Source organism: Dipodomys merriami, unplaced genomic scaffold (genome assembly GCF_024711535.1).
Source record: "Dipodomys merriami isolate MVZ:Mamm:240054 unplaced genomic scaffold, mDipMer1.0.p SCAF_51, whole genome shotgun sequence".
NCBI lineage: Eukaryota > Metazoa > Chordata > Mammalia > Rodentia > Heteromyidae > Dipodomys > Dipodomys merriami.
Window position 1 is genome coordinate 3,221,298 of NW_027206080.1, and position 24,837 is coordinate 3,246,134.

The following is a 24,837-nucleotide window of genomic DNA, read 5'->3' on the forward strand; positions in this document are numbered from 1 at the left end:
AGGAGGAGGAGTCGGCGGCCAGTGAGAGAGAGACTTGTAGGGGACTCCTGCCCACTAGGAAGAGCAAGTGCACTCTGAAGGTGCTGATCAGACCACGCTGTTCCGAGGTCACTCAGGGGGCTAACAGTAGCACCGGGCACAGGCTCATGACCAGCAGGTTCCCCGGTGCAGTGCCTGCTTCTGCCTCAGCCTCCTGGAGGTCACTTCCTCTCCTCCCCCTGGGAGCCACAAGGCGACACCTGTGCCATGCAAGGTACTGACCCGAGGATGATGGTGCGGTCATCTGACACAATCATGGAGCGCTCAGCGCTGGCCTTCCCTTGACCACAAGCCCAGGAGAGAGGCGCCACCGTGTCCAGCCAGCCCACAGCCTCTGTGGCATTTGGGCCACTCCACTTTAGCGTGGGTGGTTTCAGACCTATGGAAATGAAATGCGCAGGAAACCATGTAACGTGGAATACCAGGGAATCCTGAAAGAAGAGAAAGGGGGTGAGTTGGGGAGGGGTGTGGATCAGAGCCTGTCCCACAGGCTCGGACGGCAGAGAGGTGCCCCTCCTGGCCCTTTCTGGCCACCATGCTCTTCTGTGACCACTTAGCCTCCATTTCCAAACTATTTCATGTCAGTATGCAGAGGCTCCTGCGCTGAGGGGCTGGGCTGTGGCCTGGGGGGTGGCAGCCTGCCGTGGGGCTCTTCCTTGTCTTCCTGCTAGTCTCTCTTAGGGGTCGCCAGGTGGAAGAGGGAGAAGTGAGGTCGGAGGGGCAGAGGCTTGTCACTCCATGGGAACCAGCAGATGCGTGGACCCCGCTGTGCACCGCTGGGCAGCTCCGTTGGGCAGCTCTGACTCCCCCACCCAGCATTTGGGTACTGGCCAGATGGTCACCTCCACCTGCTCTGTGTAGGAAACCTCAGCTCCAGCCACCCATGCAGGCTACTCCAGTGCGCCCCCCCTTCCCAATGCTGCCTGTCTTCCTGCTCCGCACGGAGGTCCAGTGCCCAGCAGATGTGCATGCTGCCTCTGAGGCTGCTCCTCTCCTCTCCTCTCCTCTGGTACCAGAGGGAGGAGGAAGTACCAGAGGAAGGGAGACAGGGAGAACAGGACTCAGCACAAACGTGGCCCTACTCCAAGGGGAAACCCACCATCCACCTGCCACCATCCACCTGCCAGGCCTCCCCTATAAGAACTGGAGCCACAGAGCCCAGGTGCAGCTGGACTGCTGCTGACACCTGACTGGTGCACCTCTGGATGGTGGGGAAAGTCAAGGGAGAGGGGAACTTTCTGGAACTTTCTTTAGCATGTCAACACTGTCACCAATTCCAGGGCAATAGGAAACGTCACACTGAACTTTTAGCTTTTAAACCAAGTGGCTACAGATTCATGAGGCTTTTCAGGAGAGAGGGAGGAGCCGGGTTTCCTCTCTGCAGAGGCCGGGATATCCCAGGCAGTGCAGGAAAGAGGTAGTAGGAGCCTGGACCAGCACAGCTGGAGGAGGGGTGGGAAGGGCAGAGCTGAGGTCCTGTGCCAGATCCATGGCGCACCATAGGTATACGATTGACCACAGCCCCCCTAATGTCACAGAGGAAACCACACCCGGGTCTCAGTGGCAGAAGGGCCAATCGAAGTCACCAGAGAACTGGTGGAGACACACACCAGCCCAGGGCGTGAGGTGGCAGGGAGGAAGAGCAGGCTCCGAGAGGAGGAAGGAGAGACGTGCTCTGTGGTGAAGTCTGAATCCATAGAAAAGCCTTGATGGAATTTAAATCTCTCCCATCAATTCAGAATAGTGTAGCTGTCTCCATTCAAAATGAATTCCGCTGCCAACAGCCCTTCTCCACCCTGGCTGCAACAGATAAGGATGCTTTCTCTCCTGTTATGAAAGGACTAGGAAGCGGGTACAAATGGCTTAGTTCTTTCATCCTCTCTACTGGAAAAGTGAGCGCTCCAGCTGTTGAGCAAGTACTCGAATTACATGTCAGGCCCTGAGTTCAAGCCGTGGTCTGCCCTCAACATACAGCGGAGCCGTGTGCGCAGCCTGGTGTGTCTGTGGACGGACATCAGCGTCCGTGTCTGACTCTGGGGGCCCTTCATGCCTTTTGAGGGGCTCCTCCATGGGCACTGCCCTGTGCTGGCACCGGCCCATACCAGAGTTCTATTCTCTTAGCGCCAAAGGATGCTCAGAGTCCAGGCTGCTGCCCCGTGGGGCAGGGCGGGAACAAGGGTCAGCACCACGGTTCTTCTGTCTTCTGAGCCTCTCTGCAATTCCCGTTGGTGTTCTCCTCTGCCACAGCTCCTGGTCCTCACCCAACTTCAGAGCCTCCAACCTTGTCAGAACCTCGTCATCTTTCTTTCAAGAGAGCCCAGAGTGGGGTCTGCCACATTGGACGGGGTGGATGACCAGTGGCCTTGGGGTCTGTCATCGAGGGCTGCCTTCCACAATGCAGCTACAACCTCCTGCCGTGGACCCCCGTGCCGGCGTGGCTCACATTTCCTGTGGGCCACACACCCCACCAGCACCTTCCCTGCCTCCTGGGCTGGATTCTCAGCCAGGTCTTTGCCTCTCCACCCACTCTGTAAACATCATGGCTCCAAACTCTCTCCTTTCTATGCCATGAAACCATGCATGGTTTCTGCTTGTGCCATGCAGTTGACCCCTCCCCTCTCCTTTCCTCTCCTCTCTGCCCCACTCCTGCACTTGGCTTCTACCAGACAGGTGCTGCCAGCCAAGACAGTAGCACAGGCAGCAGGCACATCCTCTCATCCCGGGCTGGCAAAGCTAGCAGAGCTGTGACGGATGTCCATGCAACTCCTCTCTTCTGAAATGAGGACGGAAGGGCAGGCAGAACTCTCCGTTCGTGGCCGCAGTCTGTCACTTGAAGACAACTGCACAGAGCTCCACCATGACCGCCTTCACACTGACCTTCAAGCTCGTTCTTGAGAGTACAATTATTTCCCTTATCTGAGGTATCAAGCTGTGGCCAAGTCCCCGCAGCTGTTCTACAGCTCTATTAAGCCGTACCCCACTTAAGTTTAAAATGCAAACCACCCCTAAGTCTCAACACTTTCAGGAATTATTGATGTTTCCTTCTTCCATCTTTTCTTCCTTTGGAATCTGATCACCAGTAGCTACTCCGGGGCTATTTCAGGTCATTTTCTCCTACTTGGCTAGCATCATAAGTTTCCAATATAACCCCCCCTCTCCCTGCCCCGACCCAGACTCTAATCTTCTCCTGTTTTGAACTCAGCCTTCCTTCTAGCTGCAATACTAATTTCCAAGTTCTCTTTTCATATTGCTCCATTATTCAAGCATTTTCATGGTTATGCGTCACCGGCAGGCTGAAGGTCAAAGTCTTCCATTTTAAAGATGGCGGCAGAAAGTCAATATTTTCCCCTTATCTTCTTGGAAATCATTCAAAGGCAACAAAAAGGAAAGGACTCCATTTGGGGTGAAATGAAGAGTTAAAATCCCCAATTCCCCAAACAAATAGAAAATGTACCACTGATGAATGATACAGGGCCAGGGGGCCCTGTGGGAAGGGGGGCGCGGGGAACACAGGGACAAAAACAACACACAGAGCCCACCAAGCCAGTCCTCAAGGTTGGAAGGGTCAAAGGTGCCACTGTGAATGTTCTGTTCACTCCAGGAAGCTCGGGAGCTGGACGATGAGGGAAAGGACCGGGAGAGTCTAGGCAGGATGCTGGCACACAGGTAGGACACAGGCAGGACAAACACGGACAGGACACACACGGACAGGCAAGACAGGGGAAGGACACACACAGGCAGGACACACATGGCAGAAAGCTGGCCGTCCCTGCGGCGGGGATGGTGGGAGAGTGACGTTCCACTCTGAAACCCACAGCTTTCCCGCTGGCCAGGTAGGGCCCCTTGCCCGTTGCCTCTGTCTCTGTCCAGTCCAAGGTGAGCAGCCTCTGCCCCAAGCTCCGACTGCTGTGAGCTGTGAATAATCCTCCCTCCTTTTCAATCCTCCTCTCCATAACTGTCCTGGTGACGAAAAGTCTAAGTAACATGGGGAGGAGGAATTCTGGAAAGGCTCAAGGGAGGGAGGAGGGAGGGAAGGAGAGCTGCAACACTGCTCAGAAGATCATGTTCTGCCTCATTCTTTCTTCCTCCCCCAATGGCTTTCCTTCTGAGAACAGATCAATAGGGTACAAACAGAAGCCTGTCCTCTGCATACCCCACACCCATGCCCTGGGCTTCCTGGACACAATGCAGAGGTGTCTGGGAGACTAACAGGGGCCCGCCATCCCCACCCCAGCACAGAACAGGAAACCTGACATCCTAACCCCAGCCCAGAGTAGGCTGCTGCAATCCTGACCTCTCTTCAGCGATGAGGGTCCCAGAGATCTACTCAAGCCTCGGGCGTCACACAGGCTGCCAGTGACGCAGCCCACGCTGCCCAAGGACCGGGGGTGACAGGTATGGGCGATGGCTGGAGAACGGAGGTGTCCACTCCCAGCAGCTTCTCTGCAGCCTCCCCTGTAGCTGGTGGCTTGCTCCGCTGACAGCCAAGTCCTACAGACATTCTCGCCAGCCACTCAGTTGAGCCATCTTGGGTCCTACAGAGCCCTCCACCCCTGGGAAATAAGAGGGCTCTGGGCTCGTCCTCTCCCAGTCCATCGCCGCCCCTGACTCCCGGCCCCCAACGCTCCCCCACGGGAGGCCCCGTGGAACACGGCCCCCTTCACCAATGCCACAACAGCCACGGGTCACAGTCCACAAGCACCACCACTTCTACAGGACTTCTTGCGGCCACTTCTCTGCCCTCAGTTCCCACATGAGGGGGATGGCAGGAGAGGTGCTGAGCCAGTGATCCATGCAAGGAAGCCCCACCTGGCAACAACCCCTCTCCCCGCCTCACCTCTGCTCCTACCTCCTAAGTTTTGTCCTGGGGCTCAGCTACTACGGTGCCCTACCCGCTTGCTTGGGAAAACAGAACCCCCAATCACAGACCCCAGAGGGCCAGGTGGAGCCCCAGGGTCTCCCCAGAACCAAAGAAGGTGCTGGAGGAGGGGAGGGCTTCAATAATGGCCTGCAAAGCCACGCTGCCTCTCCCTCCATGAGCCATGGGTATGCATTTCCTCTCTCCTCCCTTCCATCCTTCCATCCCCGCAGCACGCTTCTCTCAGCTCTTCCCGGGGAGCCTGGGCATAAGCCTGTGGGAAATGTGCTGGCACTCCACACATCCCCACTCAAGCCACAGCCAATGGAGGAGCACCTTTTCCATGATTAGGTGTGTGTGAGGCTGGAGCAGACTTTTCAATCCTTGGAAATCTAGAGCCCAGGCCTCAGATCCAGGGTACAGAATGTTCCTTTCAAAAGCACCTTCTTCAAACTTGAATTCCTTGCAGGTATTAAAATTTGAACACTTTTTTTAAAACCCAGAAATCTAAATTTTTAACCGTCTCTTGAAGAGCTCCAGGCCCTCTCCATGGTACCAGAGCCGAAGCTAGCAGCCGCTGCCATGCATGGGCCTTGGTGTCATTGCTGATGTCCTGAAAGGGACACCTGCCCTGGACACCCCAACCCCTCCCCCCGCCCTCATCTCCCTACCAAAATTGAAGCCAAATGCTGGTGTCTGCTATAACTGAGTTTCTACTGTCTCTTTTATTAGAATGAGGCAAAGAGCAATGTTTCCTTTGCCCGGGACCAAGAGCTCACACAAAGCGGTACAGCACAGGTTAGCGGGGGACTCCAGACCCCACACCACGGAAGGAGAGATGTTTGGTGGAGTGAAAATTATTCTTGCCCAAGAACCACTTCAATTGTGTACTTTGCTTCTCTCTAGGTGACATTTGAGGACTTATTTGCTCAGCACATTATCCACGGCTCCATTTCGCAGGTGTAAAATCGATCAAAGGGGAAGGAACCTGCCAGCGGTTATGTGGTGTGGTGGTGGCAGAAATGTCCCTGCGTCAGATCTCACCGCCAGCTCTGGGTGAGCGTGCACTGCCGGCCATCGGTGTTGGGGGACAAGGGGACACATCCCACGGTGACCTCATCCTCACACAGCGTGCATGCTCTTCCCTCACAGAGCACCTTGGGGTGGAGTGTCCTGAATCACCAGGCCCAGGGCCACACAGGTCCACCGGCAAGGGACCTGGCCTTAGGTAAGCTGTTCTGCAAGATTCACCCAAAAGCATGACATCAGAAAGCATACTAAATGAGTCATAATAATTGTTTCACACTAATGAGAGAGAAGGTGTCGGCAATTCTACTCTGAACACTTGGCTGCCTGCACCATGCATGCTCAGTATCCTCTTTCCTCCTCTTGCCATATTACCTGTCTCCTTCCTTCCTTCCTTCCTTCCTTCCTTCCTTCCTTCCTTCCTTCCTTCCTTCCTTCCTTCCTTCCTTCCTTCCTCTTCCTTTTGTACATTGCCCCGATGGTATATTCTCTTAATTTTGATTTCTACTCTAGTAGAAGGTCCAGACAGAATTCTAGGCCCCTTGCAATGACGTCATGTCATGTCAGCTGGCTCTGCCGGGGATTTCTGGACATGTGACTTGAACACATATCCTGGTTTTTATGGAGCAAGAAAACAAAGCCCACTGAGGCAATCTTTCCTTTGGGAGATGCTCCAGGGACAGAGTGCCAGGGACCTTCGACAGCTGGGGTCTGGGAAGCAGCACCAGGTGGGTCCTATGGTGCCACTTAACTAAAAGGAACGCAGCCACAGTCCTTCTGTTTCCTCTAAGGTCCTAGCGGTGAGCCAATCCCTCACCACACAGCCAGTTTTACAATCTCTGGGCCAGTAGCATCCCTGTGTTTCAGGAAGAGGGCACAGGGCACACTTCTATAGTCTTCATCTCCTCATTACCATCAGCACCAGAGCCATCCCTTTTCCTGTGTTTCCTGGGAGCCATGGGGGGGGGGGGGGAAGGCATATGAGAAGCAGGAACACTGTTTTAGAAACTGACCACCACCAAGCTGCGGGTTTGGTAAAAGGAGGAGGGTCATCGTCGTCATGGTAACGGGAGTCTATCCTGCCTCGGTGCCAGCCCTGCCACCCTTTGGTGAGCCAGGCATCCTCAGGCCTCCAGGCTTTATATCAGGGAGGTGGCATTATGCAGCAGAGACAAAAAGAAATGAAAAGTCAGTAGACATGATACCTGGAAATTGACACATACATACACCAACCAAATCTATTCATGTCTTACTAATAAAACACAACTTGTATATTGGTTGCCTGAGCTGTAAAGTACAGAATAATGAAGACTACATGAGACTATAGGAAAGTCAGGTAGAATCTTAGTTTTCAAGTTGAAAAAATATTTATGACCAAGGTGATGTTCTACTTTTCCCCCTGAAAAATCCCCAAGTTCCCTTTGTAATTGAGGGCAAACTGTAGACCACTGTGAGAAGTTCAGCACAGCCAGCTGTCTTCTTATTTTAGAGCAAGGGTGTGCTTTCAGTGGCACAGACATAGTGAACAGAATGCTTCATTACCAGAATTGCCTCAAGATGGCATTTGGCGATTTCCTAACACAAAACCTAGTGTCTGCTCATTGGGATACCGACTCTGGGTTGTTTCCATATCTAGACTGGTATGAATAACAGGAAATCTTGCTGTTTGAGAAAATCTATGAACCTACAGGACATTACAAGGCCTGAAATGTCATGCCCGCAAGGACCAGTACTGTGTGGCTCTGTCTACCCGGGAGATGGAAAGTGGCCAAACTCATGGATACAGAGGGCAGCTCGGTGCTCCCATGCTAATACGTCCTGATTGCCGTACAACACAAGACCTGTGACAAGCAACTCTGCACTTGCACTTAAACGCAAGAGAGCAGAGCTTGTGCCATGGGGTTTTGCAATGAAACAAAAGCCAGGATGCGTGAGGAGCCTGCTGGGGGCCATGCTGCCCAGGTGTAGTGCCTGACTGAGGTGGTGGCTCCAAAGGCTCTGCCTGTCATTCTCATCAAGCTTCAGACAGTGTGTGTGCAGACGCTGGGCATCGGTCAGGTCTCCACTGTGCAGTGTACAGTGTGCAACTGCCATCCCAACACAGGGGAGGCTGGGCTGGAGGATAGGGAGCTCAAGTATGGTGAGTTGAGATTCTTTGTCTCTCTTTTTTGGGGGAGGGGTTGGGTCATGGGGCCTGAACTCTGGGCCTGGGCACTGTCTCTCAGCTCTTCAGCTCAAAGCTGGCACTCTACCACTTGAGCCACAGTGCCACTTCTGGCTTTTTTTTTTTTTCTTATGTGGTGCTGAGCAATTGAACCCAGGGCCTCATGCATGCAAGGCAAGCACTCTACCACTGAGCCACCCTCCCAGCCCACTCTGTCTCTTTCTCAGTCTCTGTCTCTCTGTCTGTCTCTCTCTGTCTCTGTCTTTCTTTCTCTCTCTCTCTGTTTCTCTCTCTCTCTCTCTCTCTCTCTCACACACACACACACACACACACACGGTATTACAAAGTGACAACTCAATGGAACTAATCAAAACAAAATCAGCTGCAAGGGTGAACAAGTCAAACTACTTCCAAGGAGCATCTCTGAGGAACACCAAGGGAAGGGGCATTCCTTGAAAAGAGCTGTGGGAGGAACACAGCCAGCAGAAGCCCTGTGGACGCCACCAGGGTGGATCCTGGCGTCACTGCCGTGGAGTTACAGCGACTACTGGGGTGTCCACCTGGTTTTTAAAATATCTTACAACTTCATCTCATTTTTTGGTGATGGATGCCATGAACGAGGCCTGGGCCCAGCCCATGGGTCAGCGATGCTCTAAGGGCCTGGGTAGAGGCGGGCGAGCTGCCCCTGCCTTTCTGGAGGTTTCCATGACTTTCTGGAGGTTTTCCTGCCTTTCTAGAGGTTCCTCCCCCCTCTCCTGTGATCATGTAATGACAGCTGTGCTCCAGTAGCTTTAAAGACACATCCTCCAACTCTGTCCAGCAAATCAGCCACAAGGTAATGAATCGGACATGTGGTCCAGTGCAAAGCTCCAAATAAGACTACCTCAGCTCAGATAAAATGGATTTCTACCAACAGATTCCCATAGGGGTACAAACACCACAGGTACAGAAAGGAGAGATGGGCATGCTCACCGGACCTCGGCACCTCCGCTGCCAGTATTCAGTGGATGGAAAAGGACCCCTGCTGCCCCGCTGCCAACCATAAATGTAAGCTCAGCAGGCCAGCAAGGCAGGGATTCTTAGTGATCACAAGTGGGAGAAAATGAACGATAGGTCTGTGCCAATCCAACACCCGAGGAGCTAGATGTCTCTTGCACAGTGGCCAAGTGTTAGAATGGGAGTATCCTTGCTGCAGGGCATTTTGTAGAGAGACTACTTATCAACAGTACAATATGCACTGACTACCTTATCAATAGTATAATATGCATTCCCCCCTAGACAAATCACATGCTGACAATCTACCTCACAAAAACCTTGTGATAAACCTACAAGGGTGGTTGTTGCTTTCCTCTGTTGTTTGTTATTTTCAAACAGTCGTACAGAAGTCTCCCTTTATGTACATTAATGTGCACAATGAGCCTTGATCTGGGTCACCCCTTCCCTCATTCTCCCTCCGACCCCATCCGTCTCCCTGGGGTTTCCTACTTCCATTTCCATACATGTACAGTGCGTGTTATAACTACACCTGCCCCCCCCTTCCACTCTCAATTGTCCATGCCCCTCTCCTCAATTCCCACCTTCATCAGACACCTGTCATCTTCCTGGTGTTCACTTGGTTACACCACCTGTGAGCTGTTCATGCCATGGAAACCCACCCTGGCACGTACCAGGAGTACCATTCAAAACCTGGAGACAACCACATTGTCCCGGGCAGCAGCAGGCTTAAAGAAATGGCAGTAGAACACAGACAGGGAAACACACTGCAACCAATGTATTTGGGGAGGTGATCTACTTTCATCAGAAGTATAATTACTTGGATTACCATTTCTTGGGTGAGTCTCAGAGGAAGGACTAGGCTTTGGAGCGGCCTGCAGATTGGGTCACCACCCCCCAGGCTGCAAACAGAGCCCCCTTGAACAAGATGGGGACTAAGGACACAGTAGCTAGAGGAGGACAGTTGGGGGATGGGGGAGTGGCAGAACCATTTCCATTTTGTTTCATTCCTAGTCTCTCTCCATGTGCTGTGTACGCTGGAGCATTTCCCTGTGTTTTCTCCTCTCAAGTCGAGAGAGTTAAACAGAAGGAAGTCCTACATGCCTGTGCTGATGCGTCACCCCACGACTTAAGGATGACTCTGGCATTGAAAGATGTTGAAAACAGTATTACATTGAAAGCAATACTACATGTGTGCAATTAGATTCATGACAGACATAACCAGATAACCATAGCCTATCACTTGTATAATTAAGCAAAAACAAAGCAAGCTGCAAAATAATGTGAAAAACTTTGATTCGATCCTATCAAGAAATACATGTGTGAATGCTTGAATGTAAATTCCCATAGTAAAATAGGCCGGCCCATACCATACCCATTTATAAACACTGGTCACACCTAGGAGGAGTTTTAGAAATTGTACAGGAAACTTTGTCATTACCCTTTGCATCATTTAAATCTGATATTGTAATTTCAACATTGAAAGGTGTCTGAAGATGGGAGGAAAGGACCAGCTGTGAGCTTCAACTTTTGCGCTCTGGTTTTCTTAACTTCTGAGACCCCCTTTTCCTGTCTGAGCGTGCCACGCTGTGCCTCAGTCCACGAGTCACTCAGCCAGAGAGAACAATTCACTCATTGGAACACGCCCCGGGATCCGGTCTCCAAGCTGAGCATGGTGTGCGGCGGCAGGCGTGGACAGGCCCATGGACGGGTCCCCAGGCATCAGCCTGCCAGGGACGTGCGTCTCCTCAACTCTCCAGGGCCCACGGTCCCATCACTCCTCATGCAAAGCACATGAGGCCACCTTCCCTTATACCATAGACCACAAAGATACAGATGCCGTGACCGAAGAGGTGCCCCACCCTCCCAGGACAGCCTCACCAGCCTGAAAGGCATCGAGAAGCCTGGCACCCTGGTGTCCATCCCAGAGCCCAGACTGCCTGGTGACCACGAGGAGCCAATGTCCCCCCAGCAGCACTGTGCCCTCACTCAAACGGAGAAAAGGGGTGAGGGCCAAGGAAACAGGTCACAAATCAGGAGGCGAGGCCCTGGGAGGGAATGTCCACCAACACCCAGCCACGGCCTGTTCCGTGACCTGGCCACAGTGCTGAGCACACATAGAGAAGTGACCGCAGGATGAATGAAAGCAAGGAACTGCCAGCCAAAACTCCAGGTCTTTCCATCAGAACAGGAGGGAGGGAAGGTAACAGGATGTTTTGCTTCATATTCATATGTGAAGGTAAAGCAACGCCTCTCCTACTTATGGGAACCGGAAGCTAGTGCTCTTGTGCCCAACGGCCAAGAAAGCGGCTTCCGAGGATCACTTCCCAGGAGCCGGGGAGACTCCACAGGGCAGAGCAGGCAGCAGGCAAGGGAGCAGGCACAGGGTGGGGGGAGCTCTACCTGCATCTCTCAACTCTAGTCCATGCTATTTCTGCCAGGCCCCTCATCAGAGAAGAAGGAAAGTCTCAGGCAAGTGTCCTTCAGAGCTGGAAAGACAAAACGCCCGCAGCATAACACATTGAGGAAGAAATGTGTTCGTTTAGGAGCTTGGCTCTCCTTAGCCCCGTCAAATATCTTCATGGCTGCGTCATTTCAAAGGAAAATTAAAAAGTACTTCATGCCCCAGTTATAGCAGATGAAGAAGTCAAACTCTAACTCCAGCAGCAGAAGCTGTGAAAGGTCATAGTTGGCCTAGGTTACCACCAAGATGTCTAGAAAGAGAAGGACCACGAGGATGGTATACAGATGATACAGATGGCATAGATTCATGGGAGGGCCTCAAAACAGAATGGGGCTGATGCAGCTTAGGAGTGTGTGTGTGTGTGTGTGTGTGTGTGTGTGTGTGTGTGTGTGTGTGTGTGTGTGTGTGATCTCCCCACACTGTAACTTCCTAGCAAACAGAAATGGCACCATACATTTCGTGGAGCGGTAGACTTGCTCATGACTGAATATATGAATGGAAGATGAAAGATGGCCAGGTGAGCCAATGAGCGTGCATTCACAGCGGAGGTCACTTGTTCATCTGCCTCAAGAATCATCTCCAGATGAACTGGTCCTCAGTGAGGAGAGTCTGGAACTTCCTGCGGCATGGTTAGAAGCCCATGCCCGGTCCACAGACACATGCTCAGCGCTGGGCTGCATGGTGCATCGCACAACGGACTTCCAGTGGAGCTGTGGTTCCAGCATACGTGTGCCCGCCTTGAGTGAAAAACCCAAGGGGAGCAGAGGTGCTGAGTTCAAGCCTCGGTACAGGCACAGAACATGACAAATAACTTCTCCTGCCTTATATCTTATTGATGCTGACTTTAAAACCATGCTGCATAAAGTCAGATCGACCTCTGTGAAACCTTTGTGATGAATATTTAATAAGATGGAAGGCTGGCAAAGTCCAAGTGTCTGGACAAGCCCTTGAATGCCTTGCTCGGGGTTCTGCATCTGCACAGGCTTCGAACTACCTCTTGATCCATTTCTTAAAGAATGAGAGAGGGGCGAGGGGTTGAAGTCACCCCCAGGGCTGCATGTCGATGTACCACGCTCCATGTGGCATGTGAAACGTATTTTTCCCATGACATCATCATTGCAATAATGTTTTGAAAACAAGGATCCTGTTTCACAGCAATTGAAAATAAAGTGGTTATATTTCTTAAGAAAAAAAAAAAAAGAACAGAGTAAAATGGCAGACATCAAGACACACCTTTGTCCTGATGACTCTGAAGGGAATTTCCAGGACACTGACAAATGTCTGTGAGACTCCATAGCTCTGAGCAGATGGTGGAGAAGGACACAAATGACCTCTCATCGATTCTGATCTTGTCAGGCCTCGGCGAAGATGCACAGCAGCTTGACAGGGAGAAAAGCTGAACGCCACAGAGACGCATTTGTCAACCCCAGAAGGGGTTCGGAGAAGTTGCACAGAACAGCTTCCGTCTCTGAACCCAAAACAGCCATCACTTCCCCAGTGCAAATCTTGTGGGTGCACGATGTACTTCCCCCATCTCCAGCAGCATCAGCTAAAACTGCTCGAAACCACGCAAGAGAAACATCTGTGTTCACGGCCCAGGCCACTGTTTGAAGGCTGCGCCATCTCTACCCCTTGGCCTACCAGGCTCAAAGTGTTCACACTCCTGTCTAAGCTCCATGGTACTTATAGTACTTTTGCCAAGCTCTGCTCTAGAACAAACATTGGCAACCCGGTCACCAGTCTCTCACTGAGGGTCACTTCCGAGCTGCTGCCCTGACCTTTGGCATTCCCAGGGTCACACAGGCCTGTGCACTGTGACGTCAAATGGCTGCAGGGGTCAACACTGCCCCTCTGGGATGGCCACCAGCTGCCTGGGCACACGGCACAGTCCAGTGGCACAGCCAACAGGAAGACCATGCCCCCTCCTCAGCCTCTACACAGCGTGCCAGCAGTGCTGCGGTTCAGGGTGCTGGGCTACCCTAAAACTTATCAGGAATTCCATTCTAGTCTAGTCAAGAAGGAAGGAAGCCATCTAAACTAAGCACAGAGAACATAAAGACGTAGTGATGTGAATCGCAAAGAGAGACGGTCAAAGGTCCACGGCTCCAGAGACCGGAGCTCAAGCAGTGTCCATCCATTCAGCTGGTATTTACTGAGCACGACTGGGCACTAGCATCGCCACTTCTGGGCTGTGGTTACTAATCCAGATCTGCATAGCTGCAGGGACTGTAGGGCTGTCCCCATGGCTGACAGGTGCCCGCAGAACAGCAACGTGCCATTTAGTTTGAGAACACTCAATGGAGAGCATGAAGACCGGAACTAAGCATTATGAGAGTCAGGTATACAGCCCGCTCATGCCTGCAGGCTTCCTGATTCTCACCAGTGAGCAAAGATCGTTTCTGCACAAAGACCTCATTTATCCAGACATGACGCCAACACAGTTCAGAGTTGCTCACTTAGATGATCTCAGCCACTACACAGTGTCTGGTAGCCCCCAAACTTAGTCTGGAAATGGTGACCAGCATTCTCACTAATCAACTACACGCAGGATAACTGAAAGGTGACAACTATGGTTAGGACCCCTGCCCTGGAGACCACAAGCACAACTTTTCCTGCTGTAATCGCTTGTCTTCCCATACGTGCGTGCACACACGTACCGTGCATGTGCGTGTGTGTGTGTGTGTGTGTGTGTGTGTGTGTGTGTGTGTGTGTGTGTGTGTGTGGTTTGATTATTAAGAACAAGCAGTAAGAAATGAGTACCAGACCTCCTTGCAGATGGATGAGCTTGGCCCTGTTTTCTTAGTTGGGAGAAGATGGCAAACGGCTCGAGCACTGCCCTAAAACCTCTTCTGCTCCATGAATAAAACATGAGTGTCTCTAAATTTAAACTTAAAACCAAATTAATTCATCAAAATGTCAGTTGTCACCTACAGCATTTTAGGAGCAGGGAAAATACCTTGGAACACAGAAGAATCCTCACAGGACCAGAGCGGGTGGCATTGAAGGGTTTTATCCACATGCTCACAGTTGTCATCCTGTTTTTGCAGCTATTTATCCCTACAGAGAGGCCCTGGAGCAGAGGGAGCTTAAAAATCTTGCTGATAGCACAGCAGCTCATTTGCCACGCACCTTTCCCTGGTCTTAATGATAAACATGGTCCCGGAGGCCTGGTGACCCTCCAGCAGCCAGAATTACAAACCTTGGTAGTTCTCTTCCCAGTGAGCTGGGTACAAACAGAATTACAAAGACAAGCCTGATAGCATCTGGGACTCACAGATGACGCCACATACAAAGCCTGTGAGTTTGGGGTTTGTTTTTTTAAAAATCATATTCCTAAGTTATAAAGAAAGCAGAGAATGGAAAGAGACTGAGACTTTCTTTGTTCTCACTGAAATTCAAACTCCAGATATCAAAATGGAGTGGTACCCTGGCCATACCCAGGAGAAAACTGGTTTCCTGAGAGTTTCTATTCTTTTCCATCTTACACTCAGCAACACTATTCAACTCCCAAAGAAAATATGGTCCCTTGTTCCTTCTGCTTTCAGAAGTAATCTGAAAGGTTTGTTCTGAGTTAAACGCAATCACCACAGTCCGGGAAAGACAACTCACGGCAGGAAAACTGAACATCCACACCGTGATTCTTTTTCTAGCAAAGAAAGACTACCAAGTTGGCCGCTGTCCTGCTGACCTCTAGCCCACCACTGCTGACCTTAGGTCCTGCTCCTGAAGGTTTAGGAAATCACTTAAAGGCAGGCTACAGACTTTCAGGGGTCAATGTGACTATGGTACGAAAGCCCAATCTTTGTGCCTGGAGACCAGTAAGTGATGTTGCCTTGAAAGCAAGAAAAATCCCAGAGGCACTCAGCTGTAAGTCCAGTCTTTCCTAACAAATGAATGAGCCTGGGGCCTGACCCACCTCCTACATGGACAGAGGCTGCAACCCACAGGGCCTTCCTCTGCATCCAGCTACAGCCAGGAGCCCCTCCATCACGAAACCTCTGCTTTGTGGTGGCCAGCCCTGCCTGCCAAAGGCAGCAGGAGAAATCTCCACTAAGTCAGCCCAGGTGATATCTGTGTGACTAACTCCACAGCCCACCAGCTGAGACCCCTGCAAGCACCTACCGGCCTGGGTCGCACTCCGGGGTACCTGTGCCAGTTTCTAGAATCATTCCTAGGGAAGCGCAAAGCCGGGGAGGCAAAGCGAGGGCGGATGCCAGGAGCTGTGGCCCCCCACGCCTGGGAAACGGCCATACCCTAAGCCTGCGTCCTCTGCCATCCTTGCAGGGTGTGAGCCCTGCCACACGTCCGGACCCCAGACAGCCCCACAGCGCTCACCGCTGGAGTCCTGGGGAGGAGGCGGAGAACTAGCCGGGTGGGAGACGCTGCTGTGGGCCCCCAGCCGCCAGGGGTTCGCAGGAGGCTGGACGGGCGCTGAACCCAGGGGGTCGGGGCAGGGAGAGGCCCCGTCAGTGTGTCCGTGTGCGCCCGTGTGTGCCCGTGCGTGTTTGCACATGCGCGCGAGAGTGTGTGCGTGTGCCCTGAGTGCACGCATGAGTGCCCGTGTGCGTGCACATGCGTGCGAGCGGGCATTTGCACGTGTGTGCACGCGCGCGTGTTGTGCCCGTGTGTGAGCATGTGTCCATGTGTGCACGCGCATGTTCGCACTGCGCGCGTGTGCCCTGTGTGAGTGCGTGTGCCTGTGTGTGTGCGCGCGTGCGCGCGGGGCGGGCGCGGCCTTACGTGTGCAGCGGGCTGCCCAGGGCTGGTAGCCGTAGTAGCCGGTGATGCGCAGGATGCGCTCCTCGATGGACGAGAGCCCCGCGGGCGCGCTCAGGTCCTCCACGGAGCGCGACCAGCGCAGGTCCTCCTTGATAGCCTCGTCCACGGCCAGGTACTTGAGCTGGCGCAGCTGGGGGCTGATGTCCGACAGCCTCCGCGGGCTGACGTCCGGGGACCTCCGCATGCCGCTGCGGGACGGGGCCGCGGTGAGGCGCGGACCGGGCAGGGGCGCGGGAGGACGCCGCCAACCCCCGGGGCCGCGCGTCCCTGGGGCGGAGGCCCCGGCCCGGCGGCGACCTTCCGGGCTCAGTCCCGGCTCCCGTCCCGGCGGCCCGCGCGTCCCCGACCCCCGCCCTCAGACCTCCGCACCCCGGCCCCGACTCCAGCTCCCCGACCCCGGCCCGCGGCACTCACGTGGCGATGCCCTTGCCTCGGGGCGCGCCGCCTGGAAACTCTCGGATCCCCATAGGCGACGGCGGCGGTGGAGGTGGCGCGGGGCCCGGGTCGGGGCCGGGCCGCCCGCCAAGGGGCCGCCCGCCCGAGCGCGCCTCCGCGCGGAGACGCCCAGCGGGTCCGCGGCGCCCACCCAGCCCCAGAGCCCCGAGCGCCGAGCGCCGAGAGCAGCGGGCGCGGGATCGCGAGGGCGCGGGGAGCCGGGACGCGGGGATTGGGAGGGCGCGGGGAGCCGGGGCGCGGGGATCGGGAGACCACGTCCCGCCCAGCCCCAAGCTCCGCTCAGCTCTGCTCTGATCCGACTCTGCTCCGCGCGGCGGCGGCGAGACACCTGGAGGGCGGGGAGGGGCCGGGTCGGAGCACCGGCCAGGCGGGGGCGCTGCGCCCCGCTCCGCGCTCCGAGCCCGGCCCCGCTCCCCGCCCGGCTCCGCTCCGCTCCCGGCCCCGCTCCCCGCTCCCCGCTCCCCGCCAGGCACCGCTCCGCACTCTTCCCCCGCCACCCGACCTCAGGCCGGCCTCGGGCGCGCTCCCGCGTCCACAGGCCGGCGCTCCGGGATGTCTCGCCGCGCAGAACCATGGCACGCGCCCCACAGGAGCGCAGCACCCAGCCGAGGCACCGCACGGCCCGCAGGCCCGCGCGCAGAGCGCCGACCTGGTGGTGGTCCCGGCAGGACGGAGCGACCTCCCACGGAACAGAATGGCGGCCTCCCGGGGTCTACCTACCCCAGACACCCCACTCCGCGTAGCCTCTGTGCTTCGTTGGATTTGGGTGTGTTTTTTTTTTTTAGTTTTTTTTAGGGGTGTGGGGTTGAGTTTTGCCCCGTCCGCAGCCCTTCTCTTTAGTTCACCTAATTATATTTACACTATAATTCTTGTTGTTGGATGAAAACTAGGAAATACAGAAATATGTGGAGAAAAAAATACACATTATCCAGCGCCACGGATTTCTAAATGTAGGCCATTACAATCTTCTCTATAAAACAAAATCCAATTGCACACATTATTATCATTGCTTTTTTTGAATTAAAATGATTGTTACTCAGAATCTGAGGGTAACTTTAACTTGAGAAGGAACATTTACAGTGGGTGCAAAGTGTGGCTCAAGTGGTAGAGCATCTGCTTTGTGGAATACAAGGCCCTCAGTTTAAATTCCAACACACACACATACACACACATGCATACACACACACAAACACACTCCAGTGGTCTTCCAAGGCCATACTTACTAGTGAGAAATGATAAAAAATTTTCCTGCCAGGGATTCCTCCCCGTGGCTCTTTACTGTGAGAAACGATCAATCTCCTGCCAGGGATTCCTCCCATGGCTCTTTTTCAGCATCCAGCTGGGTGCTCCCAGCTATTGAAGTTTGACAAGAAAAGGAATCAAAGTCATGCCAATTGCAAGAGGAAGAAAAGGAAAGAGAGAGCTGACTCCATTATCTTTTGCAGATGACATGACTGTTTATGTGGGGGGAAAAAAATCTCAAAGGATGAACCAAAACAAAAACAACAACTGCAGAACAAATAAACACTTTCAATGACAAAGGAAGCCCAGTTAATTGATACTCAAAACTCAACTGCTTACCAGCAATGACCAGTTGGAATCTGACGCTTGAGACATGATGCTATTTACCTGGGCATGCCTCAAAAGCGAATTATCTAGGTACAAATACCACAAAATGTGCTCAACACCTGGGTGGGACAATGACAAAGTTCAGGTGAAAGAAATCCAACAGGAACTAAGTTCATGGAAAGATATCCCACCTTCATGGAAGGAACAATGCCACATTGTTCTCAGGTCAGCAAAGGGTTTTTTTGATTATCATGCTAGCTGATGTTACCACCACTACATCTTCCCCAGTCTTATTAAGGTGTAACTGATTCATAAAAATTCTATGAGTTGGGGCTGTGGTAGAGTGCTTACCTCACATGCATGAGGCCCTGGGTTCGATTGCTCAGCACCTCAGCACCAGCAGAAAAAGCCGGAAGTGGTGCTGTGGCTCAAGTGGTAGAGTGCTAGCCTTGAGCTGAAGAGCTGAGGGACAGCACCCAAGCCCAGAGTTCAGGCCCCACGACAGACAGGAAAAAAAAAAATCTGCAGGTTTACAGTTTAGAGTGCGATATTGTGATACACATGCGCATTGTGAAGTGATTGAAACTAATTAGCACATTTAACACCTCAAATATGTTTGTGGTATGTGGGCGAAGAATGGTTTTGGGGTGCACGGTGCAGACAGGGCATGTAGAGGCTGGCGGGGCCTGTAGTCACCACCACCAGTTCCAGGACACTTCCTTCTGGCACACCTGAGCCACTGACCCCTTCAAAGACCAAGGTCAACAGTGCTGATCTCCAGTGAAAAGCTTTCAGTTGCCTCTCGCTGCTGCTTTAAGCCAGAGACCCCAATCCTCACCCCAGTGCCACTTGAGCCGCTCCTGCTCTGTGCTCCAGGAAACCTTGGCCAATCGTTTCTAGAGTAGAGGCACTGCCCCACAGCCTTGAGTTCAAAGCCTCGCTCAACCACTGAAGACTCCATGAGCCAGGCATGCTTTGCTTTCACTGCGACCCTATGGCCTAAGGAAACTCACAAGTGAGTGTTAAATGAATGCGGGGGGGTGGGGGTAGAATGAGGTTTAAACTGTAATGGACACCAAGAGCTGTGGGGACTGAAGCACACAGGTTCCCTGCAAGATTGATTTGGGCTTTCTGTTCCGGTGGGTAATGCAGGACTTTCCCAAAGAGGCAGGCAGGGCTGGGGCTACCCCCTTTCCTCCCAGCTTCTCTCGCTGTGGCTCCTCTTCTGTCCTCCTGGTTCACCCAGGGCAGGTGGTGGAGCAGCAGATGCTCCTGATTTCTGAGCCAGTCACAGCCCAGACATCCCTTGCTGTTCCCAGAGAGCACCTGCCAGTGTTTACTTCCAAAGATGTAGCTGTGGGATGTGTGTCTCCAACACACGTGTGCAAAGTATATGGGTGATGCAGATAAGTGCTAAATACACAGGCAGAAAAATGACAAATAAGAGATATCAGATAGATAACAGATACAGAGCTTGATAGACGGTAGATAAACAGGGGATAGATATATATTAGATAGACATATTGAGATAGATAATAGATGATAGATATAGGTGGATAGATAATATAGGACAGATAGATGATAGGTATTTAATACCTGGCTCTGGCTCTCCTTCACCTTACATCTTGTGCTCTCCTTCACCTTACATCTTGTTCTCTAATAATTCCCGCTGTCGCTGTGTACAGGAATCCTGTGTGTAAAAAGGCTCTGCCTCATGCACCACAGTGCTCACCCATCCCTCCACTGCATCTTCCTCATCCCTCCATAGTGCTCCCCCTCAGTCCTCCATTGTGGAGCAGGACCAGATGCTCCCTGCCATTGGCCACTCCATGATGTACGCTGTGGCACCTGGGAGAGTGCAACCACTCATCCCATGCTCCCAGGCTGCTGCATGGAGGAGTTCTAGCTCCCACCTGCTCAGGTCTGCTCCTTCCAGCCCCTGGGGAATCCCTGGCCCAGCACACACATTCCACACACCTCAGTCCTCCTCTGGGGTATGCCAGTGCTTCTTGCTCAGAGCTGCTGCCTCAGAGAACTGGGTCCCTCCTGGAGAAGCAGGGAAGTACAGGATGCACTTACACACACACACACACACACACACACACACGTACAGGTTTGAGCACAGGTGCAGGGAACACTGGGACCTCATGGAGATGAGATGTTGCAGTGGCTCCAGCTTCTTAGGCCCCGCACTGAAGGTTTGGTGGCCTGTGTCACTCTTGAGGGTTGTAGCCTCATGGAAGGAAGCAAGGTCACCAGCAGTGTGTGGCAAGGGACACAGCCGATCTCTTTCATCTCATCTACCTCTTCCCCTCCTCTCCTTCTGCCTGCCGGCTGCCCCAGGGCCAGCAGTTCTGTCTGCCATGTGGCTCTCAGTTGATAGCTCCCCACCCCCTCAGCCCCAGCACGGAATGAAACCCCTAGGAGACCACAGCTAGCTGGAAGCTAGCTGAACCTTCCGTGCTTAGGAGCATGCATGGTCCAGGCTGGCCACTAACAGAAGAGAGGACAAAGGGGGTGGCTTAAGCAGTAGAGCACTTACTGAGTAAACACAAGGTTCAAACACAACTGCTGAGAAAAAACAACAGGTCTGATGAATAGTCCAGTAAATCCTGCAGCAGAATGCTGGCAGATAACAGCGTTCAATCTCATCTCCTTCCCTCCTGGCCTGGGAGGCACGCAGGGCAGAGACCAGGCTGCGCAGAGACATCCAGGACCAGGGCTTGGGTTCCCTCCAGATCTGGGTCAGTGTGTCTGGCACTGTGGAGACTTCCTGGCGAGGACAGGAGACCCATGGCAGGCTGGGCTGGGTGGGGGCACATTTTCTGGCACCTCAGAAGAAGGCTGTGGAGCGCTCACATGGAAGGCAGCGGCTTGGGTGCTTCTGGAAGCTCATGGACCTGAGAAGTTCACTGTGTGCCTTGCAGAGCTGGCAGTTTTGTACAGACAAAGGAGAGTGAGGGAGAGGCAGGGAGATAGACAGACAAGGAGACCATAGAACTGGGAGAGCTATGACGTCTCTAAGAGACCGCTGAGGGCAGATCCTTGATGAGGAGTTGAGGACGAAGTAAGTCATTGGTCAGTAGCAATGGCTGCCTTCCGATGGGTAGGGAGGGGGATGTGGGGGGCAGTAATATGCTCCACAGAGGATACTGGCCCCACCCACCACCCTACAGCAGGGACCCCAGGAAACTCAGAGAACGCTCCTGAGCTGCAAGCTGGCCACTGCCCTCACAGGCCAGGCACCTCCTTCTGGGGGAAGCGGGGGAGGCGCAGACCTCCACAGCCGTGGCTTTAACTCAGAAGGAGACTGCTTCACCAGGAAAGCAGAGGCACCGTTGACTGGAGGGAGGAGAGATCGATAAAAATGCCAATTTTCTATGTGCACCTGAGGAAAAAATAGAACCCGAGTGACCCAGTCTGCTAGCTGTCAGGGAAATGATCCGGTGGGAAGAGTGACCAGCATAGCACGTAATACAGGGAGGGACTGTTAGCTGTGGGTACCTGGCACCTTCTGATACACACAAGTGCCCACCACCCCTCAGAAGCAGAGGTTCACTTCGGGATGTCAGAAGACATCAGCACAGAGGTGAAGGCAGAATTCACACTGAGCCCACCAGTGGATTTGATCCTCATTCTTCTCTACTCAGCATTAATCTTACACAAATGTCTGTAAGATATGAGTCCCATCTAATATTTTCACGGTCAGGAGCTGACTTTGTGTTCTGTGTCTGTATGTCCATCTTCACCACACTGCACCCAAAACAGCTCTTAGAATCCATAGCTCAATTCTTTCTTCCAACGTTGACCATTGTTATTCATGGAGATTGGCTGTGGCTCTGTGAAACAGCCAGAAGTCATTTGGAGCAAGCTGTGGTTGATTAAGCTGAAGGAAAATCAATTTCAGTTTTTTTTCTTGCCTTTCCTTACCCTCCCAACAACTCTCTCCCGGATAATTGTTAGGAGATAGAAGAAATCAATGGGCAGCCTTTTTTCCTTGACAAACAGTTTTGGCAAATGGTGTGAGGCAAAGAACAAGGCGGGCATGAACAGGGCCTGTGTGGGAGGGCGGAACGCCCGTTGCCTGTTCTGCCAGGATGAGGTGACGGGTCACCTGGGCGGTGCCATCTTCCTATTGATAATTCAGTTCCAGTGTCAGACTAGCATCAAAATAGTAGCTAACACAAGCAAGAAAATCCATGAGTGTGTGTGTGTGTGTGTGTGTGTGTGTGCCATCCTGCTGCTTGTGTGTGCCATCCTTGAACTTGTGCTGGTTTGTTCAAGGATAGAGCTCTACCACTCCCAGCTTTTCAGTGGTTAATTGGAGGTCATAGTCTCATGGACTTTCCTGCCCAGGCTGGCTTGATTCATGCTAGGCTTTGCCTCAGACTCTTATCTCCAATTAATTGAGAATAGAGACTGTGGAAGACAGTTCAATTTGTTGGGGTCCTCCGGAGAGACAGAACCAATTAATGAACACAGAAATACCAAGAAGAAGAGATTTGTTATAAGGACTTTTTGGCTTATGCTATCACAGAGGCTAGCAAGCCCACAGTCTGCAGAGCTGACGTCTGAAGGTGGGCAGTGGAGACTTCTCTTTTACTTGAGTAAGGTCAGTACTTGGAGCCACATAACACCTTCAACCCATTGGGGAGCCCCCACACACACAAAGGATCGTGCTCTGCTTACTCAGAATCCAGTGGGTTTTATGGTAATCTTGTCCCAAACCATCCTTCAAGTGGCTCGGTCAGGGGACTATTGCAAGTATCCCCCATCAACCAGGGGTCCTAGGCCTGTCCTTAAGCCATGCTCAATTTCTAACTAGAGCTATGACAAGGTCACACTTGTCCCCAGGTGGTCACACTACCCGTGCACACCTGAAAGTGCACCGCGCCTTGCCGAGAGACAGATGCATGGCCTCTTGACCATGTTCATTTTCCCAACTGCCTGCATCTCACCTACTGTGATGTAAAAGCCAACATCTCCCAAACACTGTTGCAGAGTCAGTTCCTCTGACGCCACAGGGAAAGGGGATAAGAGATGAAGAATATTAAGATAGATGATAGATATTGGTGTACACACAATTTGGGACGAAATAAGAAAACAGAGACTTGGGACAGGTGTGGCCGGCCCGGTCTGTGTCACAGCTTACACACAAGTGCATTCACAGCCACCAGCCCTCTATCCTTGCCTTCAGTGAGGACCTCGGCTGGAAATGGCTCCTCGCCAGTGGGAAGACCTGAAACCTTATTGTCGGGGATTCCAGGTCCTTGGGGTCCTGCTGGACAGAGCTGTGTTGCAGGCCCTCCTTTGAGGGCAGTAAACGCGGGAGGCATGGTCAATCTTTAGTCTCCTCATCGCACTGACATGTTCCTTATCTATTTTTGTTGCCTTGAGTGTCATTGTTACGATTCATACAATATTTGAATCCATCAAACCGCTGGCATTTTTCACACCTAACAAGGAAGACACAATGAATCCAAGCAAGGATGTAGCATCTTCCTGAATGTCTCCCAGCCTTGTGGGAATCAAAAACATTCCCTTGCCATTTTTACAGATGCGTATCTCTAATCGGCCAGTGGTCTGCTTGGCAAATCCACTTCACTCGTTACACATCCAATGCGAATTTCCTGCCCCGATGAACAGTTACTCATTTGTACCCTGACACAGGACACCGTGCTCAGGTTTGCCCTATTCGAGCCCAAGTGAGTTGTTGGGGTGGCTCCTACATCCATTTGGACTGCAGAGGGAACAATCAGAAGAGGCTGGCTGCGCAAGCCGGCTCACTGCCCATCCTGTGCCGCCTCTGCTCCGGACACCAGCCGTGGGACTCGTTCCTCCTCACACCAAGTCACCCTCCCCGTCTGGGCAGGTGGATGAGGATATGGGACGCGCCGTCTGTTCTCAGCAGCCCCTGTGAGACGGACATCACGGGCAAGGCTGCCCACTCTGCATTTCCATCCGCATCATCTACGGGTCGGCACTGCCCCCGTCCCCTGTGCCTCCGCCTTGCGTCTCTGAGCACAGTGGAGCTGTGTGCAGTGGGTGCCACGGGTGCGGGCCCCACGGCTGGCCCTATGGCTGGTCCCATGGCTGGCCCACAGTCCTCCTGCAAGCTGCCAGCAGGTGCAGGTCCTGGTGTGGGAGAGGGAGCAGGCTCGCTGGCACTCACAATGAAGGACAGGGGGGAAGTCCACGGTGAGCTGGCCAGCTCCTCCTAGTCCCAGAGCACGGCAGAGGCTCCAGAGGGCGGCGCACAGATGCACACTCAGGAAGAGCCCCCTGCTCTCCGTGGGAGGACGGCGTGGGGTAGAGCATGCCTTTCCACCTCCACCCCGAACATCCCAGCAGGTGTCTGCACGTCAGTGTCCAACTGCTTTCTCAGGCTGAGGATGTCCAAGCCACCATCACCACTGCCTTCATCACCACTGTTATCATAAGCATCCTCACCATCTTCACCACAACCACAACCCAACATCATCACCACCA

The 24,837-nt window shown here is 53.1% G+C and overlaps 1 protein-coding gene across 1 annotated transcript in view; it reads right to left on the minus strand.

The window, feature by feature from the left end:
• The window catches only part of Slc35f3 (solute carrier family 35 member F3), a 135,217-nt gene extending 118,419 nt beyond the window's left edge, over nucleotides 1-16,798 (minus strand). Inside the window, exons 1-2 of the mRNA XM_069998123.1 lie at nucleotides 16,738-16,798; nucleotides 16,285-16,511 (exon numbers count right to left, since the gene is read on the minus strand). Of these exons, the coding sequence (XP_069854224.1) occupies nucleotides 16,285-16,511; nucleotides 16,738-16,790 (280 nt within the window). The 5' untranslated portion in view covers nucleotides 16,791-16,798. The remainder of the gene's footprint in view (nucleotides 1-16,284; nucleotides 16,512-16,737) is intronic.
• Between the last annotated feature and the right edge of the window lie 8,039 nt (nucleotides 16,799-24,837).